Raw genomic sequence first — 18,398 nt, forward strand, 5'->3', positions numbered from 1 at the left:
CTCTGCTGGTTGACTTCTCTGGCTTCCTCACCAGAGATATTGACAAAATGTATTTGATCATTTAGAACAGTTTATGAATACATGCACATATATTTGTTCTAAGTGTCATTTTCATTAGTGTTTTTCCACTTTTCTTTAAAATCATAAATGAAGAGCTCTCCTAATTCTATTTGTAGCACCATGCCCTCTTTCTATTTCCTCCTTTCTCATCTCTACTAGAACTATCAAAAAAAATCTGCACTAATGAAATCACCCCTTCTTCCCTTAAAAAAGCAAACAAGCACCCTTTCTATCTGGTCACAGTGAGCAGAAGGCAGGATGGCTGAGATATACATCATGGATCTCTAGCTAGAAGGGACCAAAGAGACTTGATTTAATCCCCTCATTTGACAGCTGATAAAGCTTAGGTCCAGAAACTTAAGTGACTTGCCCATAATCACACTGGTAATTATCCAGAGGAAAGATATAATATTATGCAATCCCATGCTGCCTCACCTCCTCTCCAGATTCCTTCCTTTATCCCCTCATTCATTCTGATCAGCATACAAGATGCTTATCTCTCACAAAACCTACTTTCTCCTGCTCCTTCTGATCATTCACCTTTCTCTTGAACTCTTCCAAATTACTTCCCCTCTAAAACTATCCATTCCTTTACTCCCCCCAAAATCAGTTTTTATGATGTGTATTAAATACTTACTTGCGATTTTAGGGATCTGTGATTTTTGCCATTTTGGGTATTCCTCTTCCTGCCACTGACAGCAACCTTTCTATCACTCAGTTGACCATCATGAAGTAGACTATAGCCAAATATAGATTACTCTACAATCAACTTAGTCTTGAACCTGTCTAAACCTAGACAGATTCATTCTTTGATGGCACAAAGGGTCCATTAATGCACCTGTACTTTTGTTTTCCAGCTTGCTAGGATCTTGAACGACTTAAATTATCTTGGCATGGCCTTTGAGACTCCAGGGTCATCTCTATAGCGCAATGAGGCACTGAGATAGAACTTTAGTAGAGGGAAGGAAAACAAACATTTATTAAACACTTACTATGTGCGAGGTACTGTGCAAGGCACTTTAAAATTTTTATGTCATTTGATCCTCACAACAATCCTGGGAGATAGGTGTTATTATTATGCACCTTTTGTATTTGAGGAAACTGGGGCAGAGGTTAAGTGACTTGCCCAGGGTCACATAAGTAGTAAGTGTCTGAAGCCAGACTTGAACTCAGGTCTTCCTGACTTCATACCCAGTGCCCTATCCACTTCAACACCTTGCTACCTAACAATAATATCTAGCATTTATATAGCACTTTGAGGTTTGCAAAGCACTTTACACAGAGGTTACAGTAAATACAAAAATGAAAACATATATGACATTGAAGGAAGCAGCATGGTATGATGGAAAGATGCCTAGCTCTGAAATTAGAGGACCTGGGTTCAAATTTGCCTCTGGTACTCCTTACATATGTGACCCTGTGCAAGTCATATCAACTCCTTGGCCTCAATTTCTGTGTCTGTAAAGTGAGGATATTGGACTAGATAGATGGGCCTCTGAAGTCTCCTTCAACTCAATCTATGATCCTATATTCAGTTAGTGTCCTGGGAAATAAGTGCCTCAAAATCCTTCCATAGTCTCTCCCCAGATCTCTTCTAAACTCTTTTCATTTTCCTTTCTAGGGTTGGGTAGTAGAATCATTAGGACCTCCCTCAGAGCCTTGGATTGTGGCTGTTTCTCTGGAGGGGGCATCAGAAACTGTATTGAAAGGTATGGCATTGCTTGTATAGATCTGTAGTTTGTACATCTGCTTAAAAAATTCTATTACCTGAGTGTGGTCTTACACATATATAGTTTCTCTTGCTGAGAAAGGGAGGGAGGCTAAAGATGGTGAGTTGTTTCACCTTGGGAGTTTTGAGCTACAACAGGGCTAAAGTTCCTGTATTAAGTCTGATGCCAGCATGGCGAGTCCATGGGAATGAGGGTAAGGGGTAGGGCACAGTCTACTTAAGGAGAAACAAACTGGTCCGTGTCAAAAAAGAGCAATTTAAAACTTCCATGCCAATCAGCATTGGGATTAGGCTTGTGAGTGGCTGCTAACAGCCTAGGCAAAATGAGGAGACTCAGATGAAAGACTGACAGAGAGACAGAGAAATAAACGAAGGAAGGAAGAGAGAGAAGGGGAGAGGGAAAGAGGGAGGGAAGGAAGGAAGGAAGGAAGGAAGGAAGGAAGGAAGGAAGGAAGGAAGGAAGGAAGAGACAGAGAGGAAAAGAAAGAAGAAGAAGGGAAGGGAGAGGAGAAGAAAAATCCATTTTCTCCCCTAAATGGTCAGGAAAAAGTTTTGAGGGTATTCTTATAACTCTCAATTTATCTTTGGTCACAAAGAATTATGATTAGAGAGGTTAAAGATACAGAGAAAGGTCTCATATATACCAAAAAAAGTATAGCAGCATTCTAGTAAGAAACTAGAACCAAAATGGGTGCCCATCAGTTGAAGAATGACTAAAATTTTTTTTTGACATTTTAGTTCAGTAGAATGTTATCCAAAACAGAAAAAATATGAAGAATTCAGAGAGAAAAAAATAACTTGTGAAGACTTGTGTGAGTTGATGTAAAACTAAGAAAGCAATTTACTCAATGACCACAATAATGCAAAGGAAAACAACACTAAAATCATGTGCTCTAGAGGATGAATGATGAAACATACCTTTTTTTCCCCTTGTAGCTACTAAAATATTTTTCTGAATTGCAAGTCTGATCATGTTACCCACCCCCCAGCTCAACAAACTCTGGCTCCCTATTGCCTCCAGGTTCAAATACAAAATGCTCTGTCTGGCATGCAAAGCCCTTTATAACAAAGCCTCCTCCTGCCTTTCCAGTCTTCTTACACCTTCCTCCCCACCATGTATGTATTCTTTGATCCAGTGATGCTGGCTTCCAACCTGTTACACAAACAAGACTCCATATCTTGGCTCAGGATATGTTCTCTGGCTGTCTCCCATGCCTGGAATTCAATTTCTCCTCACCTCTGTCTGTTGACTTCTCTGGTTTCCTCTGAGTCCCAAATAAAATCCCATCTCTTATAGGCAATCTTTCCCAACCCTTCTTAATTCTGGTGCTTCCCCTCTTTTTAATAATTTCGTATTTATCCTGTATATAGGTTGTTTTCTATTTGTTTGTTTACATGTGCCCCTTCTCCATTAGATTGTAAACCCTTTGAGGATAGGGGCTATTTTGCCTTTTTTGGCATTCCTAGTGATTAGCACAGTGCCTAGAACATAGTAGGCACTGAATAAATGTTTGATGATTGATTTATAGCCTGATTGACATTAGACAGATTATGAACTACAGATTTCCCATGAGGCATATTCTGTTAGACTTGGTTCATACGTCAGTTTGTTGTCCTTAACTATGTGTCTTTGTTTTAAGAGAGGGATCTATTGTAAGTTTGGTATTAGGAAATGAAAGGCAGTTAGGTGAGCAATGGATAGTGTCAGGCGTAGGATCAGGAAGAGATCAAAATAAGCCTCAGACACTCACTAGCTATGTGACCCTGGGCAAGTGTCACTTAACCCTGTTTGCCTCAGTTTCCTCATCTGTAAAATGATCTGGAGAAGGAAATGGCAAACCATTCTAGTATCTTTGCCAAGAAAACCCCAGAAAGGGTTAGGAAGAGTCAGACATGACTGAACAACAACAACAAATTAGGAAATGACGGTGACATAAGTCTCTTCTTTTAAAGCATTAACAAAATATTTTGGAGCCTTAGAAGTATTTTACACAATAGCCCATTACTGCATCAGAAGAACTATATAGTCTTGTAGGGTAAATCATGGATTGGAAACACTGAAGCCTTGAGTTTTAATCCTCTTTATGGTATTGGCTTGCTGTAACAAACAAATCACTTTACCTTACTCATTTTCTTCACCTAATCAATGCTGACAACACTATTTATAACACTAACACTATTTATAACATCTCATTTGGTAATGGAGAGCTTTGATTAAAATAAGATGATATGTTTGTGATTTAAGTCTCAGAGGGTGCTCAGGAGGAAGAGAATGCAGGGACCCAAGCAACATTTCTTTACCATCCAACGTAAGGGCTTTCCTTCATCATGTATGCTTCCTGCAGAATGGTGACCAGTAACTGTAATTGCCTAGAGAAACTGAGTAGCTTAATTCCACTGGCTGAGGTAGTTGGTGTGTAGAATGTTAATAAAACCACTTAAGAGACTAATATTCTTAAGAATAGAAACAGGGATCTCTCTCTTAGCAGCCCACTTCAAAAAGTGCCCCAAAACAACAACCAAAAATAAAACCCCAAAACAAAAAACCTACAGCTCACTACTGAGATACCAGAAAGAAGAAACTCAATACATCCATTTTATCTTGCCAATGAATTCTTGAATTCTGCTGGGTTTATGCTATTTTGTGGAAGAAAAGTTTACATAGTTCTTATAAATATACACACTTGCTAATATTGGTTCAGGTGTGATCTCTGAATTAAAAACTGCTGCAGAATCTGGATGTAATCCTGAGATTATAAACACACGTTTCCTTTTTTGTGGCTAAAAAGAAAAAAAGAATAGTATTCTATATGCACGAATTAAAGTGTAATGAGCCAGTGTTGATATAATGTTCCTAAATAATACTAGGGAAGGAAGAAGGAAACCCTATATTATAAATTCGAACCTTTTAGTTTCCCTTTCTTTTAGAAATATTGGCTCTTTGCATACAACTTTTTTTTTTTTATGTTACGGTGATCCTACCTTCTATAGAACAGGTGTCAGTAGAGTGAAAGACAGGCGCAATACTTATCATGTAAAACTTTTTAATAGGGGTAGCCAGGTGGTGCACTGGGGCCTAGAGTCAGGAAGACTTATCTTCCTGAGTTCAAAAGTGGCTTCAGACACTTGTAAGTAAGCAAGCTGTGTGACCCTAGGCAAGTCACTTCCCCCTGTTTGCCTCAGTTTCCTCATCTGTAAAATGAGCTGGAGAAGGAAATGGCAAACCAGTCCAGTATCTTTGCCTAGAAAACCTCAAATGGGATCACAAAGAGTCAGACATGACTCAACAACACATAATAACAGTTGTGGCTAATAACTATATTTCTGCAAAGTAATCTTGCTCAAATGTGGAGATGTTTTCAGAGCCAGGATAGTTGGTTCTGACTCCAGATTAGGCAGGTTACATGTAATTCCATCTTGAATAGGCACCAGTTCTCCTATTTTTCTGACTTGTCCTGTCTCCTTATTGTGGTCCTATTCTTCGATTTCACCGCTGGCTCTACTCTCAGTATTAGTAAGTGAACCCTTTGCCTTATCTTCCAGAGAACCAAGCTTCCAGATCGCTTCCTACAATTTCCGTGCCATGCCATTTTCCAAAACTTCTTGTCTCCTCCGTTAGAATGGAAGCTCTTTCAGGCTGGGGACTGCCCTGTGTGCTTTTATTGTCTCCCCAGTGCTTAGCACAGTGTCTGACACATAGTAATTTTTTTAATGCTTTTCCTGCCTAGCATCAAAAAGTGATAATAAAGATATCTAAAATATATAAAGAACTTTGTCAAATCTACAAGAATACAAATCATAAATGGTCAAAGTATATGAATAGGCAGTTTTCCAATGAAGAAATCAAAACAATTTATAATCACATTAAAAATATTCTAAATCATTATTGATTAGAGAAATGCAGCCATATTGTTTTAAGGTCAACTTTGAGCAAATCAATTATTTTGTTTATTATAAATACCCAAATTAATAATAAAGGACATATGAAGAAAGACACTATGTGCATCCAGAGAAAGAACTGATAAATAGAAGTATAATAGAATAATTTTATACATACAGGCCTATTTGTGTCTAATGGTAGCCATCTCTAGGGCAGGGAGGTGGAAGAGAAGATAAAAAAAAGAAATTTACATGATAATTTTGTTGTATATTTGAAATGAATAGCAAGTTGTACATCATAGATTTGCAGTTTCATTTGCAATTATCTTTTTTATTTTAGAAAATTGTTATAGAAATGCTTGTTTTATTCCATAAATTAAAAAGAAAAGAAAAAAGTGACTAACACATATCTTTTAATAGATTTCAATTTTTTTTTGTGTGTTTATCACACATCAAGGACACTTCAAAATTGCATCACTAATAGAACCAAGTCAGTGTTGACATTTCATTTGGCTTTTATATTTTTCTAAAATTGGGCCAGGCTGATCTGCCCAGTGAAAGATAGACGTGTCTATCTTTGAAACATTCCAAATATGGGTTATAATATAACGACTATAACTTGCTTATATAAACTGACCTGATTTCTTTTAGGCCCAATGCCTTTGATCTTCCACATGGCTGTTATAATATATATGAAATGTTATCCTGTATAAGATGAAGGCAATCTTAGATGTAATAAATATCTTATTTTTTTCTGCAAGCAGGTTGATATTTATTTATAATAATCATTGCATGAAGTGTTTCAAGAATATGCTTCATTAAAAGAAGTTGTCATCAATTCTTAATTATTTTGGAGCAGTAGATAGAGCCTCAGGACTGGAGCCAGGAAGACCTGAGTTCAAATTCAACTTCAGACACCTACTAGCTGTATGACCTGAGGAAGACACTTAACCTCTGTTTGCCTCAGTTTCTTCTACGTTTATCATAAAATGGTCATTGCATTACATCTCTTAAGTATATGCTTCATCAAAATAGGTTGCCATCAGTTCTTAATCATATGGCACAGTGGATAGAGCACAGGGCCTGGAGTCAGGAAGACCTGAGTTCAAATTCAGCCTCAGACACTTACTAGCTGTGTGAGCTGGGAAAGTCACTTAACAATCTCACTTTGCCTCAGTTTCCTCATGTATAAAATGGGGATAATAATAGCACCTATTTCCCAGGGTTGTTGTGAGGAGCAAAATGAAATAATAACTGGGCAACTAGGTGGTTGTAGTGGATAGAGCACTGGGCTTAGAGTCAGGAAGAGTCATTTTCCTGAGTTCAAATCTGGCCTCAGACATTTACTAGTTCTATGACCTTGGGCAAGTCACTTCACCCTGTTTGCCTCAGTTTCCTCATCTCTAAAAATGAGCTGGAGAAGGAAATGGCAAATCACTCCAGTTTCTTTGCCAAGAAAACCTCCAGTGGGTCATAGAGAGTTGGACATGAGTGAAAAACAACTGATCAACAACACTTAGCACAATACCTGGTATATAGTGGGTGTTATATAAATGTTACCTATTTTATTTTTTTTATTAATAAGTAAGAAATATGAGAGGGTGCTATAGTAGTTATAATGTAAGTAGGCCTCATCCTGTTCAGTTATAGGAATATTTCTATATAGGTTTTTTCTTCTAATTAGTCATCAAAGTAGAGGTCTGGATATTGCTTCATTTATACCCTTTGCCTCTTTGCAGAACCATTCCTAGTCATAGTATCTAGGGTTGAAAGATTTCCTTAGAAATCATCTAGTCCAAACTTCTCATTTTATAGATAAGAAACTGAGGACCAGGGACATTAAATGACCTAGCCAGGATCACACAGGTGGTAAGCAGTAGAGCTGGGATTTGAACCCTGGTCCTCTCCTCCTCTAAAAATTCTTCTAGGGAGGCTCTGGCCTAAAGGTCCTTGTTTATGTATTCCATTATTTCACAACCCTTCTAATCAGAAAGTCTAACCCAGGGGTGGAGAACCTGCAGCCTCGAAGCCACATGTGGCCTCATATCTTCAGATAGCCTTATAATTCCCTTGTCTTTTTATCATACTTCTTATTGACCCAAGTTACCTTTCTAGTTTTTCCTTGAAAGATGTTTTCTAATACTTTTTTTTTCATAGTCCTGCAATCTTCATTGCACTTCTCTGTGCTCTCTCCTGGATGTGTTTACAAAACTCATAACTGTCACTCAGTTTAAAAAAACAAACAAAAACCTTAATGAATACTGTGTTTGCAGAGGATTATTCCATGATTCCTTTATGCTATGCTGCTATTTACAATCCTTAGATAGATGCTTGCTTTTGTGAAAATAAAGCCTGCAGTGCTGACGTATTTAGAGTTTGGTGAACCTGTACCTCTAGGCTGTTTTTCTCTACTCAGTCCACAATGTAGCTTTCAGAATCTGACTTTTCTTTTGCTTGGCCAACTTATCTTGGAGAGTAGTGCCTAATTACCTCGTGGTCAAGACAGAGTGCTTTGTTTCTCCAGTTCTATTCATGGAAATTTCTGGAAGTTCACTTTTAGCAGGAATTAAAGCATGGTCAAGATTGTGAAGGACTTTAAACTCAAGAAGCATCTATGCTGTGTTGGAAATTCAGCTCAGTGAATATTTCCTAAGTGCCTACAATGTGGAAGGTGCTGTGCTAGAAGTTGGAAATTTAAAGACAAATGAGTTAGTTCCTGCCCTCACAGAGTTTACATTTTTCTTTTAAATTCAGAATTTACATTCTTCTGGGCCCTGGAGATCATTGGATTTAGAATCAGAAGATTTGGGTTTGAATCCTAGCTCTATTACTTACTATCTCTATGATCTCAGCCAGGGCCTGCGGCCTCTGACAAAAGAAGCTTGAGATAGTGCCCTTTCCATCCTGGGAGCAGAGCTCAAATTTAAAAGAAAGGAAAAGGCCAAAAAGATGAGCAAAAAACAACCAAAAAAAGGATATCTTCATTTCCTTCGTCTGTAAAATAAGGATGCTGTCTGGCCAGACCTTTTCCTTCACTTGTAAAATGAAGATATTAGGCTAGAAAATCTCCAAGGGGTTCCCTTCCAGATCTAAACCATATATTGTATCTTATCTAGATATCATTCTGAGATCCTTTCCCCTTATGTCTAATCAGGATTACACCAAAACTATGCTAGGATTTCTTAGGGTAGCTAAGTGGCACAATGGGTAGTGTACTAGGCCTGGAGTCAGGAAGACCTAGTTCAAATCTGGCTTCAGACACTTACTAGCTATATGACCCTAGACAAGTCACTTAACCCTGTTTGCCCAAGGGCCTTCATCTTTAAAATGAGCTGAAGAAGGCAATAGCAAACCACTCCATTATCTTTGCCCAAAAAAAACCCAAATAGGGTCACAAACAGTCAGACACAGTTGAAAAATGACTGAACAACAAAAAAGATTTCCCAGATTTTTTTTTAAAAGAGAGATTCCAAATTCCGTGTACCTTCCTTCCTTTATTTATTTATTCACTTATTTATTTACTCATTTATTCATCCCTTTATTCATCTATTCATTAATCTATTTATCTACTTATTTATTTATTTTAGTTCAATCCCACTTAAGTAGGGATAGAAACTAGGGGAACTCCCAGAGGAGGAGACAAACTCTACTAATACAGTGTGGCAGCTTCTCTGAAACTTACAGTTTAAGAAAGTTGTCTCAAGGAAGAGATTAAGTGACCTGCCCAGGGTTGGAGAGGCATTATGTTTCAGAGGCAGCATTTGAATACAGGTCTTCCTGGATGGGAGACCAGCTCTCTCTCAACTTGGCTATGCTTCCTCTGAAGTCATTGTCATCAATATTTTTCAGCTGTCTATTTTTACCTTGCATCTATCTACCCTAAGTTGTCTGTGCTGCATTTCTTTTGCCCTGATCTCAGCAGAAACTAGAACTAGCTCTACTCATCATCTACTCAGACTTACTTCAGGCCCTTCCTGGTGAACTAACCCAATGCTTTTGACATTTAGTTACAGGTGCCATCACTTTATAGAAGAAAAACATTCAGAGTAATTGAAAAAAACATATTTAATTATGCAGTTCTGTGATAGTGTGTAAATGAGGGCTACTGAGAAGATGTTCCAAGGGACTCATAGTCTGCACAGAGAAACATTGAGGTAGCAGGTAGAAACATCTTCCTGGTAGTCAGGCAGTTAATCAGTCTCAGTCCTCCTTCAAGCCCATTTCCATACCATCCCAAGCTCCCCCACTCAGCTCATTGTTTACTTCCATTTTTATAGAGGATCCTGTCAACAGCATTTGTATATTTTATAATTGCAATTCCAAGAATATGATGAACCCTGGAGTAATGTACTGTACTTTGTAGCAACTGTCTTAGCTTTTGGGCACATATGCTTCAAATTTGAGAATATCATACATACATAGAGAGTGAAAGGGGATCTTCTCAGAGATCTCTGAGGCAAGCTGGTATTTAACGCAAAAGCACACCCATTTGGAGCTAAAGCACTTTCCATTAGGCAGTTTGGCTGCTGTTCTATGAGGCAGACTCACTGTGCTCGACGGACACATTGCGATTAAATGCTGTTTTGTATTCCTCCAAACATGAGCACAATAAGGACGTTTGTCAAAGGAAAAACTGCAGCAAACGATTGCACGTTGAACATCTGTACTCTGTAGTTCATTGTTTGTAAGAGTTTATTGACCATAATTTTGATGCATATAGGTTTTAAAGGGTATAAACTGCATTTGTTTTGAGCAACCATCATTTATTTGAGTCTTGGCTTATTTATTTCCATTTTCTGGGCTTCTTATTTATTTTAAGGCTCAGAGGATATAAAGTAAAATATGTTTCCCAAAAAGGAAGTTTTAGTTAGCTTGGCAAAATTGATGAGAAAATGCAATATTTTTCTAAAAAGAATTATGCTATTGAATTGAAAAATGTAGCACTAGACATGCTATATCTTTATAGCACCTTTCAGCCATATAGATCTTCAAACCAATTTATAAACTTTAAGAACTATACTCACCAAATCAAATATATAGCCACTTCTGGAGTACAATGATGATAGTCATTAGAAGAACCTCAGAGGCAGGATAATCAGAAGAATAATTAATAACTGCAAATGTGATTCTAAATTTGGTACCATATATGTGATCACCTTCTTAGGGCCCTTTGGATAGAAGGTTCACTGTTTATCTTTACTTAATGCGTTTTTGTTATCTTTTGTTTTTACATCAAAATAATTGTCTTTTACCCCTTCCACCATCCAATTTGTTGTCCCTTATTATGAAAACAAGAAATCAGGAAAACCGACAGACTACATCTGACGGTATATATACCATAATTTACAGCCATAGTCTCTGCCTTTCTACTGAGAGGAGGGAAGTCTGTTTCATTACCATCAGTGCTCTGGAAACTGAGTTTTGTTATTACCATTAATCATAAATCAAGCACTTTATGATATTTTCAGTTATATTAATGAACTTATTATGTATGTTGTTCTTCTGATTCTACTTACTTTACTCTGCATCAGTTCGTATATCTTCCTTTGAAAATTCCTCTGAATTCTTCATATTCATCACTTCTTATTAGGACGTAAGTATTTCATTACATTATATATGACAATTTCAGATGTATAGATAGCTCTAATGGTGCAGTAGATAGAGCACCAAGCTTGAAGTCAGGAAGACCTGTGTTCAAATCCTCCCTCAGACACTAACTAGCTATATGATCCTGTACAATTTTTCAATGTTCACATCTGTGAAATGGAGATAACAGTAACACCTATCTCACAGGATTATTGTGAGTATCAAATGAGATAACATATGTAAAGTACTTAAAGTACTGTATAAATGCTAGCTATTTTTTTTAATATGGGGATTTTCTCTCAGCCTTTAACCTCCTTTGGGTATATATTCAGTAGTAGGATCACTGTATCAAAGAGTGTGAAATAGTTTAGCCAGTTACATGACTCCAAATTTCTTTTTAGATTGGTTAGATCAATTGGCAGCTCTAGAGATAGTATGATCACGTGCCTATTTCTTCACAGTCCTTTCAACGTTGACTATTTTCAGGCTTACTGTTTAGAAATTCACATCTGTTATATGCCTACTATTCCATATGGGAAAAACCAAAGTATAGGTCACTGAAGTCACTTTTTCAAGGTCACCTGGTTAGTGGTGATTAGAAGAATAAAAAAGGTTAAGGTGACTTCCAATTCTTCTAATCATTATTAAGTAAGTGAACTTTAAAACAGAATCCTGACTATTCTGCCATGTAATACAATAGCAAGAATTTAACGTATGAATAATGAATCCCTCAGCTGTATGGAGCTCCTGAAATTGTTTCTCTAGGGAACTTGTAGAATGTCTTTACTGGAAGCCCTTTAAGAACAAGATCCAATTATCTGGGATGGTTTAGTTCCAAGTCTTGCCTGAAGGAAATGGGATGGACCATATAATGTAAATGTATTTTCCAGCTCTATTTTTTTTGGGTGGTTGAAAATTAAAGAATCACCTCTGGGCTTAGGAGATGGCTTGTGTTCTCTTGGACAGGCGGGAATTAAGGCCTGCTATTTCTGTTGCTATAGCTGTTGTTTATGTGTTTACAGGGCACACCCATTCAGAAGCTCACCAAGGCAGAGTAAGCTTCTCCAATCTGGCTGTCTCAAGCTCAGGATCAAAGTGGTACTTTCTTTTCACTGTGATATCCCCACCAGGTAACTTAAGCACCATTTACATTTGTCATTTCAGGTTTTCGGCTCCTTTCCTAAAAAGTAAGCCCCTTCCTTACAATGGAATTAGCTTCAGTCAAGCAAGCATAGGAAGTTCACCTTCCATTTTGTTTCACAGAGCAACATGGTTTGGTCTTATCACTGAGAAAACAGACCAAGATGGAAGCATAACCTATAAGAAATATCTATAGTGTGACCTGTAGTGAACAAGAATCCAGATAAAAGTGGAAGCACTTGATCTAGATTCAAATATTTTCATAAAGGAGCCAAATCTTTAGTTCTATAGAGGTTGTTAGCAGTGACCTATTGATATGGCCTCATTGATGAAGAAGAGCCTTGGGAGAGCATTTGAAGAGCCCTTTGCACAATAAGATGGAAAGTGTAAAAATAATTAAGACTCAATTCTATGTTAAAAATATGTATAAATTTTATATTTATGTATAAAACCCCTTGATTTATTTCAATTGGGATGGGTTGGGAAGGGTGGATAACTCTTGTCATGTCTCTAGCACTATTGGCAGTCATTACAATAGTTTCCCCTATTTTGGGAAACCTCTATTATCAGTTTTGATATTTTTATGGCAAACATTAGACAAAGTCTAGCTGGGACTGTACAAAATATCCCCTGTTCTTGAGATGCATAACTGCCCCCTTAGAAACCCAAGCTTCCTTTAAAGCACAAGTTAGGTGCCATTTGCTAAGTGAAGCTTTTCCTGGAACAACCTTCAGTTCTCGGTGCTCAGAACCAATTGAAATTGTGTTGCTTTACTTTTTAATGTATATTTTATACATTTATCTATACACATGTTACATCGTCTCCCCAGTAGAATATAAGTTCCTTGAAGATTGTTTCATTTTTATTCTTTTTATCTCCCATGCTCAGCATGTAGCAGGTGTTTTATAAATGTTTATTGAATTGATTGAATCTTGCCTATCTGGCCTTGTAACAATTGAAGATTTTACTTCTTATCCTTTTGTTCTAAGTAAAGGTTTTGACTTAACTATTTTAAGAGGATACCCTTCCAAAGTGGGATAGAGCTGACATAAAGAGATATTAATTCACTGAGAAGAAGAATGACTCTAAAATATAGTCTCAAACATTATACTGGGAATTTCAGAAATCTTCATCTAACATAGGAAGTAAAAATAATACAACAATTACATCATCATCTCCAATAATGCAGCTTTGCCTCATTGTTTGTTTCTTAGGGCTTTGCAAATTGGAATTCATAGCAATGATGATAGATATTATATGGGGAAAATAGATTTATAACTTTGGGTTGTTTGTTTATTTTGGGAGTTTTGAGGGGAAAACATTCTGAAGCTCAGGATATATAAAAATGATAGTTAGGAATTTTCAAAAAATGTTTCTTGAAAAAAATCTATTTTTTAGTTTTTAAACTGATGTTTGGCTAAAATATGATCTTATACCTCATTGAGGTGTGGAAACAACCCTGATTTCTCCAAGTATCGGTCTACCAAGCTTGAAAAACTTCAAGTCTTGCCATCAGTTAAGAACTTTGCACTGAGAAAAAGTTTGGTACAGTGGACAGAACATTCTGTATTTGTATTCAAGGTGACTTGGGTTCAAACCATGGCTCTGCTACTGTGTGATCGTGGGCAAGTCACTTTACTTCTATAGACCTCAGTCTCTTCATGTGTAAAATGAGAGGATTTAACTAGACCATCTCTAATTTCCTCTTCCAGGTCTATTTCTTTGTCTTTATATTCCTAATCTAGATGTTTTTATGCATATTGTGAAGCCTCTTGTGTATATTTAAAGTCTGCATCTGCCCTTATTAGTTAATATGTTAATATTACCTGATGTTTGTTTGTCTGACAATGGACTATGTTGCCTTCTGAGGTCCTGCCCAATTAAATGTAGAGAAACTCATGCTCAAATGGTTGATCACCAGGTGATGATCCAGTTATCAATAACATCCACTCCACAATAAAAATGGTTGTCATCTACACTGGTGGAGGGACATCATACCTAGGTATCCCCAGACACATCATAGTCCACTTCAGCCATCTTCTTGTCATATCCCATCACTCCACCCTCTGCCTCCAAACTGGCACTCCAGATCTCACCAAGAGTCCTGCACTCCTGATTGATGAGAATTGACCACACCTATACATCCCAAGACTGAACCAGTGTACTCTGGCTATCTTCATACTGTGCCACCGTATTTCACTCCACCATTCTGCTTTCTGTCTTTTTCTCTTGTTCTCTGGAAACCAAATCAGCACTACCATTACTGGAATGGATGTCAGTCAATGACTTGATAACTCCGCTCACTATCCCCATGACTTCCCAGACCAAAACATCCATCCCTGGCCACCACCATTCAATATGTGTTATTTTACTCTGTTAGAATATAAACTCCTTTTTGTATTTGTGCTCTCAATACTTGTGCCTGGCACAGGTTAAGTACTTAATAAATGCTTATTTATTCACTCATTCGTCTATTCATTTAAAAAAAATAGATCCTGAAACAATGGAAGTGAATTTTAGCTGCTAAAATTTTTATTTAGAGAACATAGGATCACAGATTTAGAATTGAAAGGGATCTTAGAGGTAAACTATTCCAACCCGCATTATTTTATAGATGTGGAAACTGAGTTCCAGTCAAGTAACTTGTCCAAGATTACAAACATACTAACGGCAAAGCCAGGACTCTAACTATAAATCTAGCACTCTTTTCATTATCATATATTAATACTATGCTACTGAAAATGACCTCATGTAAGAGCATAAGATCATAGATTTAGAACTGGTTTTTTTGATACTAATACTAGGTACAATATAATTGAATTAAATAGATAAAGGGTTTGATCTCTTCATTCCTGGAACTGACACTCTAATCAATAGGAGATAAATTACCAAGTGTTGACTAATAAGGACAAAGTCAACCTTTAACTATCTATATGAGGTTTCCCAATGTATATACATGGGTCAAGTATTTTTCAATATAGAATTTTGGGTTGATAACCATGCATTTCCATTGTAGTTGTCCATAGCTTTTCATAGGTGGTTTTCCTAGGATGTTGGAGTTGGAATGGATGTTAAATGTTTGTTAAAGCCTGACTCATTTTTTTATGGATGAGGAAATTTAGGACCAAGGAGGCAAAATAACTCCCCACGATATCATACAGGTAACAAGTAGAAGACCCAGAATTTAAGCCCACATTTTCTGACACCAAATCCAATGTGTTTTTGATGACACTATTTTGGAGAACCATCAGGTTCTCCAATTTCCTTATTGGTGAAATAGGAATAGGAAGATAGGCAGTTAGGTTATAGTATAGGTTAGTGTTGGACTTGGAGTCAGGAAGGCCTGAGTTCATATCCTGCCTTAGACAGTTACTAGCTATAAGACTCTGTCTAAGTCTCTTAACTTCCTTCCATTTCAGTATCCTCATTTATAGAATGAGGATAATAATTTTAGTGTATACTTGACAGGATTTTTGCAAGGCTTAACTGAGATAAAATATGCAAAACTTAAAGCCCTATTCCTAAAAACATATTGTTAGACTGTGAAGGTCATTTTAAGGACTCAGTAACAAAGGGGAATGCACACTGCTTTGTAGATGAAAACTCTTCAGCATCAGGGATCTGAGTAAGTACCAATTCTGGGCTATGCTTGTTGTTAATGTTCAGCAAACTGTTAGTGAGCAATTTTTCCCTCTCTTCTAAATCTTCAAAGAACTTTGTTAGCGAAATAGACTTGAAGCATTTCTGCATATTGCTTTCTCCAGAGTTCCTATTTATAACTTTCCAGAAGGAGCAGACTTAAGTTAACTGTCAGAACTAGCTTCAGAGCAATGTAAACTGGGAAGAATGTAGATGAAAGATGAAAAGTAATCACATTTCTTTCAGGAAGCCTTCATTTCCCTCATACTTGATTGATATCATATTGAACATCGCAATAGGATTTTGGAGCAGAACTTTGATACCCCAACCAGTAATATTCTCCAATTGACCTGTCAAATCCTTAGGGCAAGTCAACCTTCTAATGGTGGTCACCCATCTGTGCTTGCCCATCCATAGGTTTTTTACATAAATCTACCAAAAAAGGGCCACCAAACACACTGAGGACATGCCAGTCATTCTTTTGATTTTGAGTTGATAACTTGAGAGTGTTATGAGCTATCAATTAGCTAGCCTTATGTCTTTTATTATGTGACTAGCTCATATTTTTTCTTAGTCTCTGATTTACTCTACTTCTGCATCATTTGTTCTTTGTAATGTTTTAGACTATTCACACCCATCATGTGACTTTTCATTGTTTCTTTGCTGATTGTAAAAAATCAATTTTTAAAGATTGTATACTCACATACTATAAAACCTAATGAGACAAATATTGCTGTTTAAAAAAAAAAGATGTTTCTTTGATAGAGATTGAGACATATTTTGGCAAGGTACAGCCAAAGCAGGATTATTATTATTTTTGACTTGAATATGCATACTTTTTATAAGGAGTTTCTTTTTCTTGTTTTTTCCCAAAGGTCAAGGAGATAGAAGGGAAATAAAGATTTTTGTTAATTGAAAAAAAAGCAAATTTTAAAATATAGTAAAAAAGAGGAAAAATAAGATGTACCTTTGTTTCAGGGAAAAAATTAAGGTCATTAAAATTGTGTTATTTCCTAAATGAAAGCCAGGTTAATGTCTTCCTATGTTTAGTTCTAGCTTTGTTTATTGTCCATTTACATGATTTGTACCAGACCCATTATTATTCAATTGTATATGATAGACTAGATAATAGGTATTTTTCATCTACTTTGTTTTTCCTATGTGGATAGTTCGGATGCTATGCAGTATTCATGAACTTGATTCAACAAGCACAATACAATTCACAAATGGGAGCATGTGGAGAACCTGTATTGAATCTCTATTTTATTTCTATGCTGGGCACCCTCCATGAAGATGACAAGCATGGTGGGTGAACATATATTTCCCTCCTTTACATCTCACTTGATAATTACAATTAGAAGGTCTTCAAAAGAACTTAAGTCAGTTCTGTCATCTTTCAAGGAATTTTGTAAGATTTTCACATATAAGTGGGAGACATGGAGGATAGAATGTATTACTCTTCGGGAAATCAAATGATTTTTATAGCCAACAAAAAAATAAACACAATGATATTTTGTATTCTCCATGCCTTTCATTAAATTAAGTGACTATAAAGATGTGGTTTGTTGTGAAATATCATTATTTTTAGTTCTCTCTCCTCATACATAGCATCCTCAAGGATTGTCATGATGCTTATGTATATTATTCTCATAATTTTTTTAATCTTTGAGATAAAAATAAGGTATTTGGGGCAATGTTACTAATATGCTCTAATTTTTGACAATAATAAGATTTAAGATTTTTACACACTTTTGGTATCCTGCCTTCTTTCAGATATCATGAACATTGATCCTTTAACATCCTCATAGTAGGGTCACCTCCATCACAGACCTTCTTTGTGTACAGTGCTATATCCATTTCTTCTAATAGCACAGGCCATCTGTGATTGGTGTTACAATGTCTTTGCTGGTTTAAGAAAGTTTCTTACCAAAAAAAAAAACTTTTCAGAATTTTTCACTTTTGTTGTCCTCTTTTAAACTTCATCCTAAAATGCCCTTGGGATGATTTTGCTTAGTTGGGTCTTTCACTAAGCTGTTAGTAAACCTATTTTTCCCTTCACTATTTCTTGATGTTTTCTGAGGAAATACCACTTTTGATCTTCCTATATCTTCTTAAAATTTGTTTTTTTTTTTTTTTTTTTTACAAATGAGTTTATGTTCTAAATCATTTCTAACTTTGATGGCCAATCTGTCTGCTTAGCTAGGAGATTACATGTTTGCTCGTTGAGGTAGTTTCTAGATTTCTTTGATCACAATTTGGCAATTGACATTAATATTATGTTAACATATAAAATAATCTTTTCTTAAGTGTCAAGAACTCTCTGACTCCTTTTGCACACAAAAAACTTAATCAAATAAGTCAAATA

General features: G+C 36.4%; 1 protein-coding gene across 2 annotated transcripts in view; it reads left to right on the top strand.

Moving 5' to 3' along the window:
• The window catches only part of LOC114025102 (fibrocystin-like), a 70,599-nt gene that overhangs the window by 19,957 nt on the left and 32,244 nt on the right, over window positions 1–18,398 (top strand). For both annotated transcript variants that reach the window (XM_027838437.1, XM_027838438.1), the window contains exons 3-4: window positions 1,682–1,769; window positions 12,277–12,384. In XM_027838437.1, the coding sequence (XP_027694238.1) occupies window positions 1,682–1,769; window positions 12,277–12,384 (196 nt within the window). The remainder of the gene's footprint in view (window positions 1–1,681; window positions 1,770–12,276; window positions 12,385–18,398) is intronic.

Source organism: Vombatus ursinus, unplaced genomic scaffold (genome assembly GCF_900497805.2).
Source record: "Vombatus ursinus unplaced genomic scaffold, bare-nosed wombat genome assembly UNPS02014826.1, whole genome shotgun sequence".
NCBI classification, from domain to species: Eukaryota; Metazoa; Chordata; class Mammalia; order Diprotodontia; family Vombatidae; genus Vombatus; species Vombatus ursinus.